The sequence below is a fragment of the Ostrinia furnacalis genome, unplaced genomic scaffold (genome assembly GCF_004193835.3).
Source record: "Ostrinia furnacalis isolate ACB-3 unplaced genomic scaffold, ASM419383v2 OfSCF0048, whole genome shotgun sequence".
Taxonomy (NCBI): domain Eukaryota; kingdom Metazoa; phylum Arthropoda; class Insecta; order Lepidoptera; family Crambidae; genus Ostrinia; species Ostrinia furnacalis.
The window spans coordinates 253354-272294 of NW_021130287.1; the positions used below are offsets into that span (position 1 = coordinate 253354).

At 37.9% G+C, this 18941-nt stretch overlaps 2 protein-coding genes across 9 annotated transcripts; both read left to right on the plus strand.

The window, feature by feature from the left end:
- Positions 1–1596: 1596 nt before the first annotated feature.
- On the plus strand, positions 1597–10500 carry exd (PBX homeobox extradenticle). Of its 8 annotated transcripts, none has more exons than XM_028303427.1 (9): positions 1597–2040; positions 2510–2662; positions 3375–3553; positions 5611–5711; positions 7009–7159; positions 7711–7807; positions 7928–7996; positions 8733–8936; positions 9711–10500. In XM_028303427.1, the coding sequence occupies exons 1-8, from the start codon at positions 1782–1784 to the stop codon at positions 8912–8914; spliced, it is 1191 nt and encodes a 396-aa protein (XP_028159228.1). In that variant the 5' UTR covers positions 1597–1781; the 3' UTR covers positions 8915–8936; positions 9711–10500. The 8 variants fall into 8 exon arrangements, with proteins under 8 accessions (XP_028159228.1, XP_028159311.1, XP_028159381.1 ...); XM_028303510.1 differs by having other exon boundaries at positions 8736–8936; XM_028303580.1 differs by having other exon boundaries at positions 3393–3553.
- A 1966-nt stretch (positions 10501–12466) lies between these two features.
- Positions 12467–15558, plus strand: Srx (sulfiredoxin). The gene is made up of 3 exons (XM_028303301.1): positions 12467–12614; positions 13109–13239; positions 14432–15558. The coding sequence occupies exons 1-3, from the start codon at positions 12566–12568 to the stop codon at positions 14639–14641; spliced, it is 390 nt and encodes a 129-aa protein (XP_028159102.1). The 5' UTR covers positions 12467–12565; the 3' UTR covers positions 14642–15558.
- Positions 15559–18941: the final 3383 nt, after the last annotated feature.

The following is an 18941-nucleotide window of genomic DNA, read 5'->3' on the forward strand; positions in this document are numbered from 1 at the left end:
AACATTTTTATGTGACGTCACTACCTGACTTGTTGTGCTTGTGCCGAGTACATATGTCACCGGAAAATAACAAGACTCGTAAGTTGATCAATTTTCTAGGTAGTACAAGATTTAAGAAATCAACATGGCCGCAATATAGGCAATCAGCTGACAACTACACACACACACACACGCACACACACACACACACACACAAAACCTGTCATTTCCTATATTGCGGCCATGTTGTTTTCTTAAATCGTGTATTTATATTGCGTGTTAGTGTGTGCGTAATGTATGTGTTAGCGGCAATTTGTATAATTTAGGAATTCTTTACAATCCCTAGTCAATGTGTAAAATCAATGCCTGGGGCGCGTAGGCAATGTATAAAATATTATTGTTCAATAAATACTTTACCTAGGCAGAGCCCCGATTACGGTAATTTTTAACGTCAACAATCCAGACACGCTTCTCGATTCTGCGATACGATTGGTCGGTCAACAGCGTACGTCAGCTGTTTTGACCAATGGTATTGCAGAATCAGAAACGCGTCTGGATTGTAAACGTTAAAAGTTACCGTAATCGGGGCTCTGGTGTATGTAATTCCTAGGCATTGTATAGAATACCAGCTGGCCCACCGGTAATGTGTAAAGTAAACAGATTTTGATCATTATTATTTATGTACGGTTAGGGTGTAGCAAAGGGGGTGCAGGACTTAGCCGAATAACCGATTTAGTATGGAGTTTGGACTTTCATGGAGTAGTAAAGGGGGTAGGGGTCATTTAAAAAAACTAACTGAATTACAAAATACTGGGTTAGGATTTATTTTTTCAAGGTAATTCCGAAGTAGCCTAAATAGCCCGATCTTATTTTCTAGGTAGCCTAAATGGCTACCGGTAGCCGTTTGCATTTTTTAGTCGCCATTTGACCCCCAGAGGTAGCCTAAATGGCGATAATTCGCCTAATCTGGCACCACTGGACGAAATTTTCTCGTGACAAATCTGTCAAAAAATGAGTGACACTTATGACGTAAATAGAGAGGCGCTATCCGTATCGTCACGCTGTCACAGTGAACTTCTTGAAATAATCGACTGCATAGTTAATCCATTCAATAAAAACCAAAGAATACTCATACTCCAAGAGATAAAAACTGAAAATATAATTTTGAGGGCTACAATCACTCACAAAATTAAAAATTAGGTCATATATGAATGTTTTGCACTGACATCATATCTGCATGTAATTATGTACTCGGGTCTCCAGTCTCCTCTACCGCGTTTTGCCCTACACAAACAACAAAAACATGTCAACGTTCAACAAAATTGCCTATAAAAAATGTTGAATGTTGACATGTTTTTATGGATTGGGTAGGGCAAAACACGCACTGGAGACCCAGCTTCCAGCTTTAAAATCTCAAGCAAAGGTTGATTGAACTTGATTGAGATCTAGTGACAGTTATTTGTCACCTAGTATTTTCCACGGTGTAGGTCTACCATTTTTGCATATGGCAATTGAAAATTCTTTCTCTTTTCAACTTGTGCAAATTCTCTACGCGTAAGTTGAGATGGAGAGACTTTTAGTTTTAATTATTTGTTTTCTTTTCATATTTCTCAATTTTGACAGCACAAAGGAGTCGGCCATTTTATTGCTGGCTTGATGAAGCTGTGGCATTTCGCCCAGTTTAGTTTTGTTGAATAAATTGAGCTATTTTTTTCTAAATATCTGTTTTAAACATCGTACAAATCTGTATACGTACTTAGTGTAAGTTTTAAAAAGTGTTTATGTATTGAGGTGTCGAGAAAATGGATGATCCGAACAGGATGATGGCGCATAGCGGTGGGTTGATGGGACCGCAGGGCTATGGATTGCCAGGAGGCGAGGGTGCTCCGGCAGCGGGCGAGGGTGAAGCTCGCAAGCAGGACATTGGAGAGATATTGCAGCAAATCATGAACATTACGGACCAGAGTCTTGATGAAGCGCAAGCGAGAAAACACACATTGAATTGTCACAGGATGAAACCTGCCCTATTTTCAGTATTGTGTGAGATCAAAGAAAAAACTGGTAAGATATTGTTGAAGTGCTTAAATAAAACTATTCTACAAAATAATAAATGATGCACCAGACAATAAACACATTGTATAGAATATGTTTACCAAAGAATTAAAGTACCCTCAGAGACTAATGTCCGATTTCACCATCAATCTCTAATTTTTAGGTGACCCCTATGGTAACACATATCAGGAATTTTGTTTTCATAGGGGTCACTTAAAAAAGTCAGTCACTTTTAGGGATTGATGGTGAATATAAAGATTAGACTGGTCACACCTTTAAGAAGGGTTTGCTCACAATATTTTTTATACACATCACTATACTTAATCTAAACACACATTCAAAATATATAAAAATGCCAGTAGTAATTCTAAAGTTTCCACACTAGCACACATTGTGAACATATACAACTACTAGCAGTCATACTAGTACGCACTAAAAGCAGGCCAATTGAAAAAAAAATGTTTTGTGTGACTTTTAGTCCTGTCACTCCGCAACACGCAAGAGGAGGAGCCCCCAGACCCGCAGCTGATGCGGCTGGACAACATGCTGATCGCGGAGGGAGTCGCGGGCCCCGAGAAGGGCGGAGGCGCGGGAGCAGCCGCCTCCGCCTCCGCTGCCGCTGGCGAGTGGGGTAATTTCATCCTCAGTCTATCCGCTAATTGTAGAAAAGAAATGCCCATTTTCACCATCAATCCCTAATTTTTAAGTGACCCCTACAAAATGCCTGTTATGTGTTACCATAGGGGTCACTTAACAATCAGGGATTGATGGTGAAAACGGCTAAAAGAGAATTGTTTTCAAATATTTATTTATTTATTGTTAAAGATTTACCAATAACATAAACAATGAAAAACATTTATTTTCTACTTGACACTGATTTATGGAGACACAAGATTGGTATTGCAGAGGTTTAGAAATATTTTATAGTCATTATTAGCTTGCAAAAAGAAAATTTATTAGTCTCAGTAAAAAAAGACTGTTACAGAGAATTTTTTTTGAAAATCTCACTTCATAATCATAATTTTTTACATGCAAATAGGGATTTGTGTTCCATTTAATTGTGTCAGATATTCAAGAGCTGGAATAGAGTTGCATGTTTTTATAGTAAATAATGCATGTTCATTATTCATATAAAAATTCTAGTGGGCTAACTCTTAAATATTTCACAATCCTTTTCCAAGACATAATAAAATTGCAATATTAATATCAACAGTAATATTTTTAGTCGACGAGTATGTGAACTGTGAAGTATTTAACCCCTTATCAATCAGTAGCCAACTAACAAGTGATATAACTGGGACGGTGGTTGCATGTATTATTTCTGCCCGTCGCTGCAACTTAAGGCACTGTGGCCCAAGCAGATAACGCGATCGAGCACTCGGACTACCGCGCGAAGCTCGCGCAGATCCGCCAGATCTACCATCAGGAACTGGACAAGTACGAGAACGCGTGCAACGAGTTCACCACGCACGTCATGAACCTGCTACGCGAGCAGAGCCGCACGCGCCCCATCACGCCCAAGGCAAGCTTTCTTACAGCTTACCACACTGGCGGATAGACAGTTTGACACCATACCCCAATAATTCAAAACCACAACTTTTTTAAAAAGACCCTTCATTCTGGTCTTAAAAACTAATTAATTTCAAATTACCTATAAATTACGATTTTTGTAAGCATTGTAATTGAAAAAAGTAGTTTCGAGTTGAAAAAACAGTGACGTCACTTGCTTGTAGTGCCATACAAAATGTATGGGAGAGTTTCGTTTTGACAGTTTTAAAAAGTACGTCAATGGTGTTGATGGTGTCAACATGTCTATTGCAAGCGGTTTCGAAGCGGAGCGGCGACGCAGCGAACACGCCGCGGCTGCGCAGCAGAGACGCCGCGCAACCGCTACTTCTCTGAGGCGTGTTCGCCGCTCCGCTTTGAAAACGCTTGTAATCCGCCAGTGTGGCAAGGCCCTTAGTTATTATTGAGAGAGGTACAGTCTCAGATCATAGAAGGGAATAGATGTGAAACGGAGGCGTGGCGCGTGTCTCCGCGATATGCCCAGAAACGAACATCGCCCGCGTAGCTAGGTTAGTCGCGATTCAGTCGTACTAAGGAAATGTTCTCCGATATTTTGGATAATGCGTCGTTACGTGCAATAAAACAAGTGAAACGAAGAACTACAGGAACAATGGAGTCATTTACTACATGTAAGTATTGCAAGTCCATTGGTATTTTGCTTATAAATAAAAAAAACTAAACATTTTTACGAACGAATTCAGTGCCGTAACAGTTACTGCGATATCGAAATCAGTGGTGATAAAAATTCTAACACACTTGTACATTGACGATTTAGTTAGCAACCACTTTATGTCATGCTCAACTACTGCGCAATGTATTTAATTTCTTCCGATATCCACTGTCGTGTGAAAATACACAGTACGGCCGCATATGCCGGTCGTAACATAGTGCCGTGCTCGTGTTCTAATGTGGTTTCCTATTATCGATAATTAGAAGTAAATTATAATTTTTTATTTTGTAATTTTAAATAAAAAATGATGTGTTACTTGCGATTATAAGATTTTACAAAAAAATAATAACAGTAGAAGTAATTAGTAACTGTCAACTATGTAATTTCTATAAGAGCTAGTTGAAAGCCTAATATAGGCATTATTTTTGATAAACATAATTATGCGGTACGCAGATCGCCATAATTAAAAAGTAAATGCGTGATAGTAGTTAATAATAACGTATAATAATAAAAAGGTTTTCATACATAAGCATTTTGTGAAATCAGTTTCGAGCCTTGCCCCTAGCGATTTAAAGTATCGATATCTTGTCGACTCCATTTTATCTTTGTTCTCTCACTAGCGTTTTCAAAGTGTGCGTCACGTCACGCGGCCATTGATTGGCCATAAGGCATGCCTTCTGGCCAATCACAGCACTTTTAAGCCGGTTGCACATGTTGTCGTAGACTCTCAGTCGCTTTGTTTTTACACAGTTGAATGTGTGTGTGGGAGCTGTGGTGGGGGAAATGTGGGGACACTGGTTCTCGTTGTAGTTACGCGCGACTTCATATCTATTCTCTTTCTATGATCTGAGGGTACAGTCAACAGCATATCAAATTATACATTTTTGTTGTCATATTTTGATTTATGTTCTTTTGTGTGTTATGTGTAACACTAATTTACAAAAGCAATTTTTTAAATTGGGGATTTGGCCTATCCTCCCAAAATTGGTCAGACAGTTTGGGAAGGCTCCATTTTCTTCTAGTAAATTAGAGCGGGAATTTCTCTTGCAATGAGGGTTTTCGCGATTGAAGGATCCGCCAGATGGCGATACGCGTACGTACGTACGTTATTTTTGACATGACATTGACAGATATGTCAAAATCCACCAATCACGCAGCGGTCGGACCCCAAATAAATACCCTGATTGGTCTAAATATTGTCATTCAACCAATCAAATCCCTCAAATCTGAAGTTTTGTGCTTTGTTTGTAAAAAAAACTAAAATGCTGTTGGCTTTGGCTAAATATTTGTGAATAATGGTGGTTTTATAATTGTATACTAATAAACAATTATTGGGCCACCAGGAAATAGAACGCATGGTGCAGATCATCCACAAGAAGTTCAGCTCCATCCAGATGCAGCTGAAGCAGTCCACGTGCGAGGCCGTCATGATCCTGCGCTCGCGGTACGTAGCACGAGGAGCACTAAAGTACGGCCAACTAGCAGCGATACAAAAGGTCGATACGACTGTCGAGTTGACAATACAGGGTGGAATTTTGTAATGCCACCTGAAGGGAAAGTACTCTTAATACTGTAGATAGAAAATTTTACTCAAAGGAAACATTCCTTAATTTAGGAAAAGAAATAGAACTGCATTCAAAGATTTCTAATTTGCTTGCCATACCCGGGAATCGCACAAACTAAAATTTGTTAAAAATTACACCCTGTATTTTTATTGCATAGATCGTTAGGGTTAAGTATAAGGATGAAATCTCTCTAACAAACTTGATAAATCAAATGAAAGGAAAACCATGAATTCTTAAATTATTTTAATTATTTACAGAAAATTGTATAGTATGGTGGTGAATTTTCGAAAAAATTTCGAAAATCTTTGAATGCAGTTCTCTTTCCTTTCAAAACTAAAGGAATGTTTTCTTTGAGTAAAATTTTCTATCTACAGTATTAAGAGTACTTTCCCTCCAAGTGGCATTACAAAATTCCACCCTGTATATTCTGTCTCTTCCCATCTTGTGTATTTGTCGTAATGTCTCGTTCTCCCGCCAAAATATGTCAGACGGGTTCACCCATGACATTGGGTTTGTTTACATTTGGTATCGCTTCTCGTTGGCCGTACTTTAGATAGAGTCGATTCTATAGATATTTCATTATGATTTCAGGCTGGTTTTAGAATCGCGCTGACGCACACTGACCGTCGGCGCTGACAGCCGAATTGTATGAAGCGTCGGCGCCGAGCGATCAGCGAGCTGTCAGCGCGATTCTAAAATCAGTTCAACATAACAGCATTCTGATGAATGATAATTTCATAACCATCATTCTTTTTTATCTAACGACATCCTTGACGACCCAGTGCTCTGCACTTGTTGGTCTTTCTTCCATCAGAGCAGAAACAAAAAGAATACAGTCGTAATGGAGAGGATATAATGTACGATGGAGTTCAGAGTTAATATAATAAGGTTAATTGTATGTGAAACCAAATTTTCAGAAAACTTAGCAGCGAGTTACGAAGCGCATTTTTAACCATTCATGGCAACAGACGGTTCGAAAGCGACAAAGTAGTTGTCGCAGTATAACAGTGACAAGACGCGCATAATTGCCCATTGAAACGCTTGCGTCTCAATCACACCTGTCAAAAAGATTCTCGAAGAAACACCGTTGACGCGTCTCATGAATAATACAATACAAACTTGTGTGACATCAGCTCAACTTTGGCCTCGCACTACTACGGTCATTACCGCTTGCAGTTTCCTGGACGCGCGCAGAAAGCGGCGCAACTTCAGCAAGCAGGCCTCCGAGATCCTCAACGAGTACTTCTACTCGCACCTGTCCAACCCCTACCCCAGCGAGGAGGCCAAGGAGGAGCTGGCACGCAAGTGCGGCATCACGGTGTCCCAGGTAACCTGACGCGCGTTTTGCCTTGCAGTTTTCTGGACGCGCGCCGCAAGCGCCGCAACTTCACGCGGCAGGCCATCGAGCTGCTGAACGAGTACTTTTACTCGCACCTCGCCAACCCCTACCCCAGCGAGGAGGTCAAGGACGAGCTGGCGAGGCGCTGCGGCATTACCGTGTCGCAGGTACCGTCGCCTCACGACGCGTCGCCACCGGCTGTAGTAATCATTTACTACCAAATGATCACGAATCTCAAAATCGTTTCGCCTTCACGGTTGTCATGTTTTATTTAATGGCTGGCTCGCCGTTCGAGATCGAGTCGTAAGTCAAGTACGTTATTACGATGCGAGTCATATTTTATACGCTTGTAATTTGTGCTGATGATTTGTATCGAACTTTTGCAAACATTTTAATGCCTCAACAGAGAGTAGTTACGAATTGATTTGTGTTTCATTGTCTCGTTAAGATGAAAAAATGTGAAATGTAGACAATGTAGTCGACGTTATGTAGATAGTTTAGGCGAGCACTGGAGTGACCTAAATATAATTTTGTTGAAGGTGTCCAATTGGTTCGGCAACAAGCGCATCCGCTACAAGAAGAACATCGGCAAGGCTCAAGAGGAGGCGAACCTGTACGCCGCGAAGAAAGCCGCCGGTAATTGCTCGCTTTCATTGCATAATGAACTTTATTCCTTACATGTTAATGTTGGATGATCTTTGATCGTCCTTAGCATACAATTGCCGCCGCGTATTGTATTGGTGTTTTCGTACGCAGACTTGCCTTGGGTTGGCGCGGGCAGGCGAGACGCTAGCTCCCCCCCACCCAGAGCCACTTCATATTACAGTAAACATAAAATTAATTAACTAACAGATAGTTAAACTATTGTGGCTGGTGGCATCATTCAATTGCTGATTAGCCGATGTTTTTATGATCACACAAATTAGTTATGAAAGTATAAATTTTGTCAATGGTACTCCTGGGTGTGCCCCAATTTTATGTTTCTGACCCACCACGCTAACCCAACGCCATCATAGTTTCGAGCCACCACACAGTTGATTTATAAACAGGGATGTGGACACCATTCACTTATTAATTTTAACACACCATTTACAAAGGCTCAAATGAAAAAAGTCCTTTTAAAGCCCGGTCCGTGAGCACGTAGAATTTTGTCCAATGACCCCTAGCTACCCATCCTTGTCGCTCGCGCGTAATTATATTGCTGTCGCGACTGTGCGACTGGCACCTGCAGTGAGTGTGCGAGCGCGATAGCAATATAATTACGCGCGAGCGATAAGGATGGGTAGCTTGGGGTCATTGGACAAAATTCTACGTGCTCACGGACCAGACTATAGTAGATAAAAAAGTTTGCTCAAAAATTTAAAATCAGATTTGCTTGCAATCATTACATTTGACACATTCCTAGCTCCGAATATAAATATTCGTGACATCATTAGCAATGCAATCAGTGGCAATTAAAAAGTTAGTAGTGTCCACATCCCTATCAAATTCGTAATCGATATCTCTTGTGCTGAACCCCTACGCCTTGGTACATTGTGACGGTTACGCGAATGTAATGCAGCAGCAGGCGCGTCGCCGTACTCGATGGGCGCCGCTTCGGGCACGGCCACGCCGATGATGTCGCCGGCGCCCACGCAGGACTCCATGGGCTACTCGCTGCCGGCGCCCGGCTACGACCAGCCGCAGCCCGGCTACGACGGCTCCATGGGCTACGACCACATGCACCAAGACCTCTCGCCGTAGGCGCCTGGCCCCCGCACCTGAGGTGAGTAGAACCAGGCCTGTTCATCTCCGCGAGTTTACATCGAAAACAAAACACGCACAATGGCCCACCTACAGGATACTATTCGACAAGGCCTCACATACGAGCGAACATTGACTCACGCACGCGTATTCTTGTGTATGATGGAAGAAAATAAAGAAAATGGTGTACTAAATACTGTGCAGTATTTAACTGCCTAAATAATAAAAACAGAATGTACTTTTTTAAGTAGCCTCAAGACACTGAGAGGTCAATAAGTAGTTAATATTATTCATGATAGTTCATGCTAAGCTAAATCATAATATTTCCTCCGCCATTTTCCGCAGTTTGGCACCTCACGTCACATCATTTTACCGAAGTCAGCCCTATAGCTTCGGCTCAGTACCGATCACTGACGTTTGTCAACAAAATGGTGCTTGACTCTTGAGACAGGCTAAATTACACCATATAGTTAATGACATTGGGCATACATTTTTTTAAATACCTTCGCGAAGTAAAACTTCTGTACGTAGTACTTATTATTATTCTGTGGTATTACTGTATACAGAATACTGTGTCATGTGTGAAGTCGCTCATACAACTACATACGCCATCGACGAAAAAAGACGTACACGATAAAACGGAACAGTAAAACGGAGACATGTGTGAACCGGGCATTAGTGGCGAGGTATTATTTATATGGAAAATATAAAGTAGCATATTCTTTGTAACATCGTACTCTGACCCCATAAGCTCAATTAACTATCAATATGTCTACAAAAAATGTATTTGTTGCAGGTTACGGGCACGACGAAACGATTGTGCAGCTTCCACTGAATTGCCATTTACATTAACGTACTATATTCGGCCCTCGCGGCCTCCTATTGCCTTAGGACATAGGACTACGTATACTATTACGGTTACTACCCTAGACTACACATTCTAGCGAACGTATTTTTGGAAGGATATGTAATTGAAATGTATTTTATTTGTATTATTGATCAATCTATATGACTGTACCCAGTATTTGTTTTAATCGTTCTTATTTGATGTTTTAATTTTTATATACATGCATAGTTGTAATTATATTTTCGGCGAGACTTGTTTTCTTAAAAGCGGCAGTTATTTAAAGTATTATAATTTTATTCGAGCCAGTGAATCATGAATTAATTTTATATTTTCTAAAGTTATTATTCGGGCAGTATTAGTTATTTATAAAAAGCATCACATCGATTGGCGGGGATCTCGTGTTTCTAAACGTTCACTAATTAATCGTCTCTACTCTATGGTGGATATAGTTATACGATAGATGTAAGCTATACTAGTGTAATAATTAACTTTAAGTATTCAGATATTTTGTGCTAACTAGTGTCCTGTGGACGCGTCCGCCTGTCGCCTCTGCACGCGGCCATCGGCCTTTAGCAATAAGAATCTTGTCAGACTAGGTAACTTAAAAATGTTGAATTATAAAATGGCACAAATTGAGACACAAAAATATGTCAATATGAATTAACCCTTTCACTGCTTTAGGTCGGATGATCTTGGTCATCCAATGTCATATTGATGATATTCCAGTGTTGCTAGTTTTGCTAGCAAGGTCTAAAATGCAATTAATGTGTAATGTTTTCGGCATGTTTGTATTGTCGGCGGGCCTAGAACCGGCGTGCAGCGGCGGCGGCGACGCATTTGTGTGCAATTTTATACAGGGTGTTTCTTGTAAGGTGTCAAGCCGAAGGCAGGTGATAGGTGAGGACTAGACCTATCGATTTCACCCCCATGTATGTTTTACGATTTTTCATAGTTTAGAAGTAATCGTTAATTTTGTGATTTTTTCAAATTGTATGACCTAGTAGGCTTTAAATTTTTTTATCTTTTTTGTGGGTCGACTTTTCTCAGATTTCTTTCTTTTGACAGATTCCCTATTAATTGCAGATTTTTGAAAAAAATAATCAACTTCCTATCTTTGATGCAAGATACAAAATTTTTGCTAGAAACATAAAAAATATGCTTTTAGCGGAACATTCTAAAATTTTCAACTTAAAAGTTNATTTTTTTCAAAAATCTGCAATTAATAGGGAATCTGTCAAAAAAAAGAAATCTGAGAAAAGTCGACCCAAAAAAAAGATAAAAAAATTTAAAGCCTACTGGGTCATACAATTTGAAAAAATCACAAAATTGACGATAACTTCTAAACTATGAAAAATCGTAGAACATACATGGGGGTGAAATCGATAGGTCTAGTCCTCACCTATCACCTGCCTTCGGCTTGACACCTTACAAGAAACACCCTGTATATTTTATTAGTGATGGTTGTGTTGTTCTTGCGCACACGAAACATTCGGGCCTCGGAAATATTTTACTGTTTTACCCTGAGACTATTTGTGTCGTATTTAAAATCAAACAGGAGTTGTGAATATCAGAACAAAATATATTTTTACGCGGTGCTCCGACGTTGATAGCACAAGAATTTATTTTTTCATATAGCAATAAGTTATAATGTTGAAGTTTTAATTTTCGTCGTTTCGGTCGAAGCGAACCGACCCGCAATGTGTATTAGTTCCACTTAGTGAATTATATAGTTTGGATATGAAAATTTTTGCTAGCGTTAAGTTGATGTGTTCTAAAACAAAATATCTGAAACAGTATACGAGAAACATAACGAAAAATTTAATTGAGAATGTTTAAATTTTGCTGTGAATCATTGAAATTGTATCACGCCGCTGAACTGTATGCTTTAATCTGTACACATATACCACAGAATATTTATTATAAATAAATTGGTTTTAACTAATGTAACTAACTGACGCGGCGGCGTGGGCTCCATGTATACGACGAGAGTTCAATGTTATTGCGACCACCAAGATTGACTAAAATACATTTTTGTGTAGTTAACTTTTGTTGTTTTATTTCAACTGCTCTCTTAGCTAAGTTAACATTGTTTATAATTTAATTAGATAACAAATTCTTTTCACTGTTTTGCCACAAGTTGAAGTAAACAAACAAACTTATCTTTACAATCTGCTGTTACATAATGTTTATTCATTGGGGGTTTATCAACTTATCGGTGCTAATTCCTTGACAAAGAAATCAATAATTCATGTTGATTGATCACTACTGCACACTGCATTTGTTATACCTATCTACTTACCTGAACTGAAAGACTAGTAGATCATCAAGCTGGTATTCACAGCGCGTAGCTACTTACTGCAGCTTTGTTAAAAAAATTGTGATATTTGATCGACTATGCTGCTGTTATTGAGCTCTTCATGTTTAACATGTTACCTGATAAATTGTGTGTATCTGTGGTATAACTTTGTAATGATTAGTCATTTAAATACCAGCGCCGTCTATTAAGTTAGTCCACTTGTGGCTTTGCCGACCACAGAGCACGTTTACAGACTGCGGGTTAGAATCTATATTTGCGGACAAATTTCGTTTACAGGGTTTGGCCGTATATTAATAGCCACTTGTGCCATTTGGTAGCCTTATTACCTGTGGCCTAGTGTGCGGCAGGGCGCTTAACATAAAACGCGATAATACCTTTTGTTTATTTATCGGGTGAGCGCGGCGACCTTGGCCGTACGACGCTCTGCTGTGAAGTTGTCAGTGTAGCGGATCCACTCGATGAAGTCACACGTCGGTGACTCAGTGTTATGTTGAAATCTATTAGAACTTTGAGCAATTCGTTGATACAAGGAAACTGTAAGTATTAAATTAGATTATTATTGTAAAATGTAATTATGATGTGGTAGATGCTATATTTTACACATTTGATTATTTAGGTTAATATAACATTGAAACTTGTGCAAAAGATCCTAGAATAATGTAATAATGTATCGTGAATTTTATTTTAGTACAGTGGCAAGCATAGCATAATGGCTTGGCATTGTGTAGCGAAAAGTCTCGGGTTCGCTAAGTAGGATAGTATTTGGGAGTCACTTTGTTTACATTCATCGATTGATTGATAATTTTATGACTTAAATCATACTAATAGCTTTGATAACATTTAATCTAGAATTATTTTCGATAGTTATTTTATCGAACGCACTTGTTATGATGTGTTTGAATTTGAACGTAAGTTTGGTGCTATTAACGATATTGATCTCGACCTTTGCACGTAATATTGGCAAAATTTTAGTCTATGAACGTAAAGGTAAACCAGTTTGTACGGATGTGAAGACGTTATCTGCCCGCAGCATCAAGAATGACCAGCATCCACAGCGCGTACAAGGAGGAGGTGCACGACGTGCCCATGGCGGTCATCACCAGGCCTTTCATCCCGGAACTAGACGAGAACAAGGTGAAGTCACTGATGGAAACTATACAGGTCAGTTACCTACTTATTATCTATACTAATATTATAAATGCGAAAGTAACTGTCTGTCTTGCTTTCACGCCTAAACCACTGAACCGATTTTGATGAAATTTGGCATAGAGAAAGTTTGAGTGCCGAGAAAGGATATAGGATAGTTTTATCCCGGTTTTTTTGAAACAGGGACGCGCGTGATAGTTTTTCTGTGACAAACAAAATTACACGCGGGCGAAGCCGCGGGCGGAAAGCTAGAGTTTTCAATAAATAATGTGATGCTGTACTCACCTTAAAACCTCCAACCGCCATTAGTCTCAGTTGTTGAACTGCTTGACACAAGAATCGAACCGCGATCTCTCGAAATCTATTTCAAAGATCAAAGCAAATGGCGATCAATGTATTTAAGTCTGGTCGCCATCGCTGCACGCCGGCTGATCGCGTTGGTGTGGCCGAACCTTTAATGTGTCTACATTTTGTAAGGTCAGTGGTCTTTATTGAGGTAAAAATATAGATCGTAACAACCGTATTAATGGTCAATATTAAAAAGCAGTTCACCTCCTACATATCCACCTAGATAAAGCATTACTTAATTAGTCAATTAAGTGATTATGATCATAATAAACTGATCATATCGGTAAAATAAGATATTAGCGTGCATTCAAGAATTAATAATATCAATAAATTTATAAAATATTGGGTGTATTGATATTAATTTGTATCCTTATTTGACTACAAATATACAGGGTGTTTCTTGTAAGGTGTCAAGCCGAAGGCAGGTGATAGGTGAGGACTAGACCTATCGATTTCACCCCCATGTATGTTCTACGATTTTTCATAGTTTAGAAGTTATCGTCAATTTTGTGATTTTTTCAAATTGTATGACCCAGTAGGCTTTAAATTTTTTTATCTTTTTTTTGGGTCGAATTTTCTCAGATTTCTTTTTTTTGACAGATTCCCTATTAATTGAANTATAACTGTTCTGCAAACCGATATAAATCATGACTGCTATTTACGATTTGTTTATTGCATTGTGTTACAACAACAAGCACTTGATTTTATTTTTATATGATGATTATGGACTTGCTTGAAAATCTATTCTGTATGAGTTGTTAAGACTCGTATGAGTTTTACTTTTTCGATTTCACTTTATAATACGGTTTGTAAAGAATAGGAATGCCATTGTGATTAACTTGTTATAAACCGTTTTCAGAAAGAAGAAGATGCAGGCAACGTGCCTCCCATAGACATCCTGTGGATCAAGGGGTCGGAAGGCGGCGACTACTACTACAGCTTCGGCGGCTGCCACCGCTTCGCCGCCTACAAGCGATTGCAACGACCCACCATCCCTGCTAAGCTCATAAGATCCACTGTTACTGACTTAAGGGCGTATTTAGGAAGCAGCACCCCTGATTTGAAGTAAGATAAGTAAATTATTGATGTGATAGTTGAAATAATTTTATTTTATTGTATTAAATATGTACATTTGTTATACTTAAGTATTGTTTAAAATAAAACCAATATTAATCTCCAAGTGTGTATTTATTGTGGAGTTACCTTACCTAACTACAGAACAATGAGATATGCCATTTCTGTATAATATTTACAAACATGAACATAAATAATATCAAAATACATTTTATAGATGACTCTACTAAACGGCGCGGTGCGCTCACTGGACCTCAATAAAAGCACATGCAACTGAATGAACACAAAATAATTCGTTAGCACCAACAATTATTACGTGCATGCTAACAACACAATGTCAGATCCACACATAATATTATACATTTCAATAAATCGTGATTGTAAAATTTGTGCAACATTTGATTCCTAATAAAATATCATTATTACGTGTTGGGTGAGCAGTCTTGTGGTAAATCAAAACGACTCTGGAAACGAATGTTGAGCACCAGCATATAAATTGGATCGATAGATGAATTAACAGACTACACATTTCTACCAATCATACTTAGTTACATTATTTTTATATGGACCAAGTTCCATAATGTGAAAAATAAAGATTTACATATTTAAATATTGAAGCGGTCGACGAGTATACCATCATAATGTAATTAATTATTACACCCGACGGTATACATATCAAGAACCCCAATATTTGCATTCAATAATAAAATGTATTTTTGTTCATCACCATTTTAACGTTTATTATAGAGCAAAAGGGAATATAAAGTAGCTGTCGTATTTTGTACCTTATCGCCTCATGTTATGGGCGAAGAGCAAGGGAGAAAATTTCAAGACATACCCGGTAAAGGGTATGTTTATTAATATATTTTCTATATCCTGTTTACCTATCCACTAACATTAATTCCTATGAAGTACGTAAAGAAGTCACATTAGTGGCGTGGTGCTAACATAGATTTAAATAACCAATTATCACTGACTTATGAACAACATATCGAATGAGTGTCCTTATTACACTCTTTTATAAACGCTCGATTATTTCAGGGATAAATTTTAGTGAATTCTACAGTCTGCACTCTGCACCCCAAAAATATATTTTTATTCACAATATATCTACAAATCATAATGATTTGTTGGAACATATAGGCAGCATATTGTTACGTCATATTATAATAATTCATAATTTATTTCATAAAGATTAGTTACATTTTAAATTTAAACAACATCCTAAAACACATAATATCTCATCACCTTTTTGGTGACATGTATAAGTCTCTTAAGTTATAATAATCAGGAATAAGACACATTGCATTACAGAGACACATTTTTTAAAATAGTTTTCGGAGATCATGGATACTGCACATAGTCTCGAAAAATATTTGGCACCAACTGACCAAGTGTGTATTTAAAAATTGCATTGAATGATTAAAAGGCCATCCACACGTTCCACTTCACTGACATAACACCAAATTCTGTCAATCTGGCTCTTTAACATGCAAGGACGAGACAGCATGTCAAGTTAACACTTTTGTGCCTTGTGTACTTTTATCGGTGCAATTTAGCAACCAAAGTGTTGTTTGATCGACTGCACTAGTAGAGTGACATTTCCTTGGCTTGGTGTTATCACAGCAAACCCATGCGATGGCCCTTGGTTCGCCGTCCCCGCGGGTGAGACGGGTTTTAATATTATTGGTGCGTGCTGTTCAACTAAATAGAAAAAATATATATCTATTATGATACAACAACCATAATAATAATATTATGGGGTTCTAATAGCATAAGATTTTTATTTAACATGATATATCATATACTTTTTACAATAACAACGACTGAAACCCTGCGACCATGGAGGCCATGGTAAAGACAATTTTTTTTCTATATTATATTTTTAAAATATTTAATTAATTTGTCAATTTATATAGGTATTTATTTATATTTTTTTCACAACTTCACATAAAGCCGTGGTTTATTTAATAGATTCCTACATAAGACTATATTGAAGCATTTAAAGTGGCACTATATTATTATATCATTTTAAAATTTTCTTAATTACATAAGGTACATTTATATATTTTATTATGACATTTGGAAGTGGCTAGGTGGGTTTACATTGAGTAAATAAATAGAATTTCCCCAACAATCGATTATATCAATTTAAACTTTGAAAGAGAAACTCCGAGGAGATTACTAACACTTTTTTCCATAAATAAATTTCGATTAACTACAGCCACTTCCATATTTTAAGGACGTCGTTAAAAGTGTTATGTTTACAACATTCACAATACATGTGTCATCGTTACATTCATAAATAGTACATTCATTCTTTCACTTAGACTACGAATGTGGAAGGAAAACATTCATTGTGCTGTACTTACTACTCATACGCTACAACCAGAATAAGTTAACAGTATTTACAGTGCGCACGCAGATCCAACAAGATAATAGAGAATTTAATGTGTCAATTTCTTAAGGGGGCGTCCATAAATTACGTGAGGCTTTTAGGGGGGGGAGGGGGTCAACAAAAACCTCACCAAATCTCACGTGGGGGAGAGGGGGGGTCTCGCGAAATATCACGTATTTTTTTCCATAAGAAATAGAGAAATAGAGTGCCAGAAAACTGGGTTAAATCTTAAGTAAAAAAATTGGCCAAGTGCGTGTCGTGCCACGCGCAGTGTAGGGTTCCGTAGTTGTCCGTCGTTATCACAATATATTTCAGAAGTAAGCAATTACTTCATCTAAAGTCACTTTTAATATTTTCTTCTAAGGAATTTTTATTAGGTATGAAATTTTATAATACATGAGTAAAACGACTATTACTCTTGAACTAACTGATCTATCTTAACCGCTATAGTTTTCCTTAAAAGTTCATAAAAAGCACTATAACTTGAATTTTTCCAGATTTATCAAGCCAACAGTTTAGTTTTTAGCGGGGGGGACGCCCTACTCGGACAAAAATTTGCACTTTAAACTTTAATATTTTGCAAACGGATCCCTAAATCGAAAAATGGTCTTAGAAAACCCTAAGCCATTTTAAAAGACCTATCCAACGATACCCCACACGATGGGGTAGAAGACGAAAAAAAAATCATCCCCACTTTAAATGTAGGGGAGCTAGCTACCCTAGAAATTTTTTTTTTCAAAATTTTATTCTACCCTTTTGTCGGCGTGATTAATATACATAGCTCTACAAAATTACAATAGTGCCAATAGTTTCCAAGCAAAACCTCGGAAAGACAGACAGCCAGACATATCGAAACTACTTATATTAAGGGTTCCTTGTCAGGACTAAAAAATGATATTTGTATGATGATATTGTCATTTTATTCTATACAGTCTAAACAAATAAAACTAAAAATGCTTCCGTCTGCATGTGTGAATACTAAAATGCAGAATAAATGACGAAATTAAGAAAATTATAAAACAAGTTCTTTTTTTATCAAAATCGATTTTGCTAGATTATTAGTGATTTTGTAGAAAGGAACAATTAGACTAGGTACTTCTGTAAAAAAACAATGTGACCCTAGTACTAACCGCTGTCACTACACGTGTTTTTCTGGATCTATTCGTAATCAGTGGGCTTAGTGCGACTTTACACAATCGGCATCCGCTAGCGACTGCGTAAAAAATGACATACATTAAATGTATGATGATTGTACAGCGTCCCTAGCAGATAATTTCAAGAATTAAAATCTTTAACTTTATAGATCTTTTTGATGCACTCGTTAGCGACAACGTTAAAGCACACAAAAAAATGTTTCTCAGTTATATTACCCCAAAACTATTAAATTTCGGATTTTTTTTAATATCACGTGAGATTTGGGGGTGGGGGAGGGGGTCAGGCAAAATCTCACCAAATCTCACCAAGGGGGGCGGGGGGGTTGAAAAATAGCCAAAATTGTCTCACGTAATTTATGGACGCCCCCTAAATAGTGATACACCTACTGGCGCAAGTAGACGGTGTAAGGTTCTTATAGCTAGAATGTTTATGAACAGTGTGAAGCAGACTGGTTTTCCGGCGAGCTCTTCATCTTTTGTTTCTGTTATATCATCGATTATGATATAATAAAATAACAGATTCTGTAAATATATTCTCGCAAAAGATACGTTCGAGCACGCCGACGTAACCACTGGAATGTAGAGTAATAACATTGAACTTGAGGTATTTAAAATGTAATATTTCCCAAACAAATACAGAACTTTCTAATTTTAGTGTCTAAGCCCTAAACGATGTTCAAAAGAAGTTGTTTCTTGTGTTTATGCAGCTATATTAATGTATCTACATAAAAAGTACCATGAAA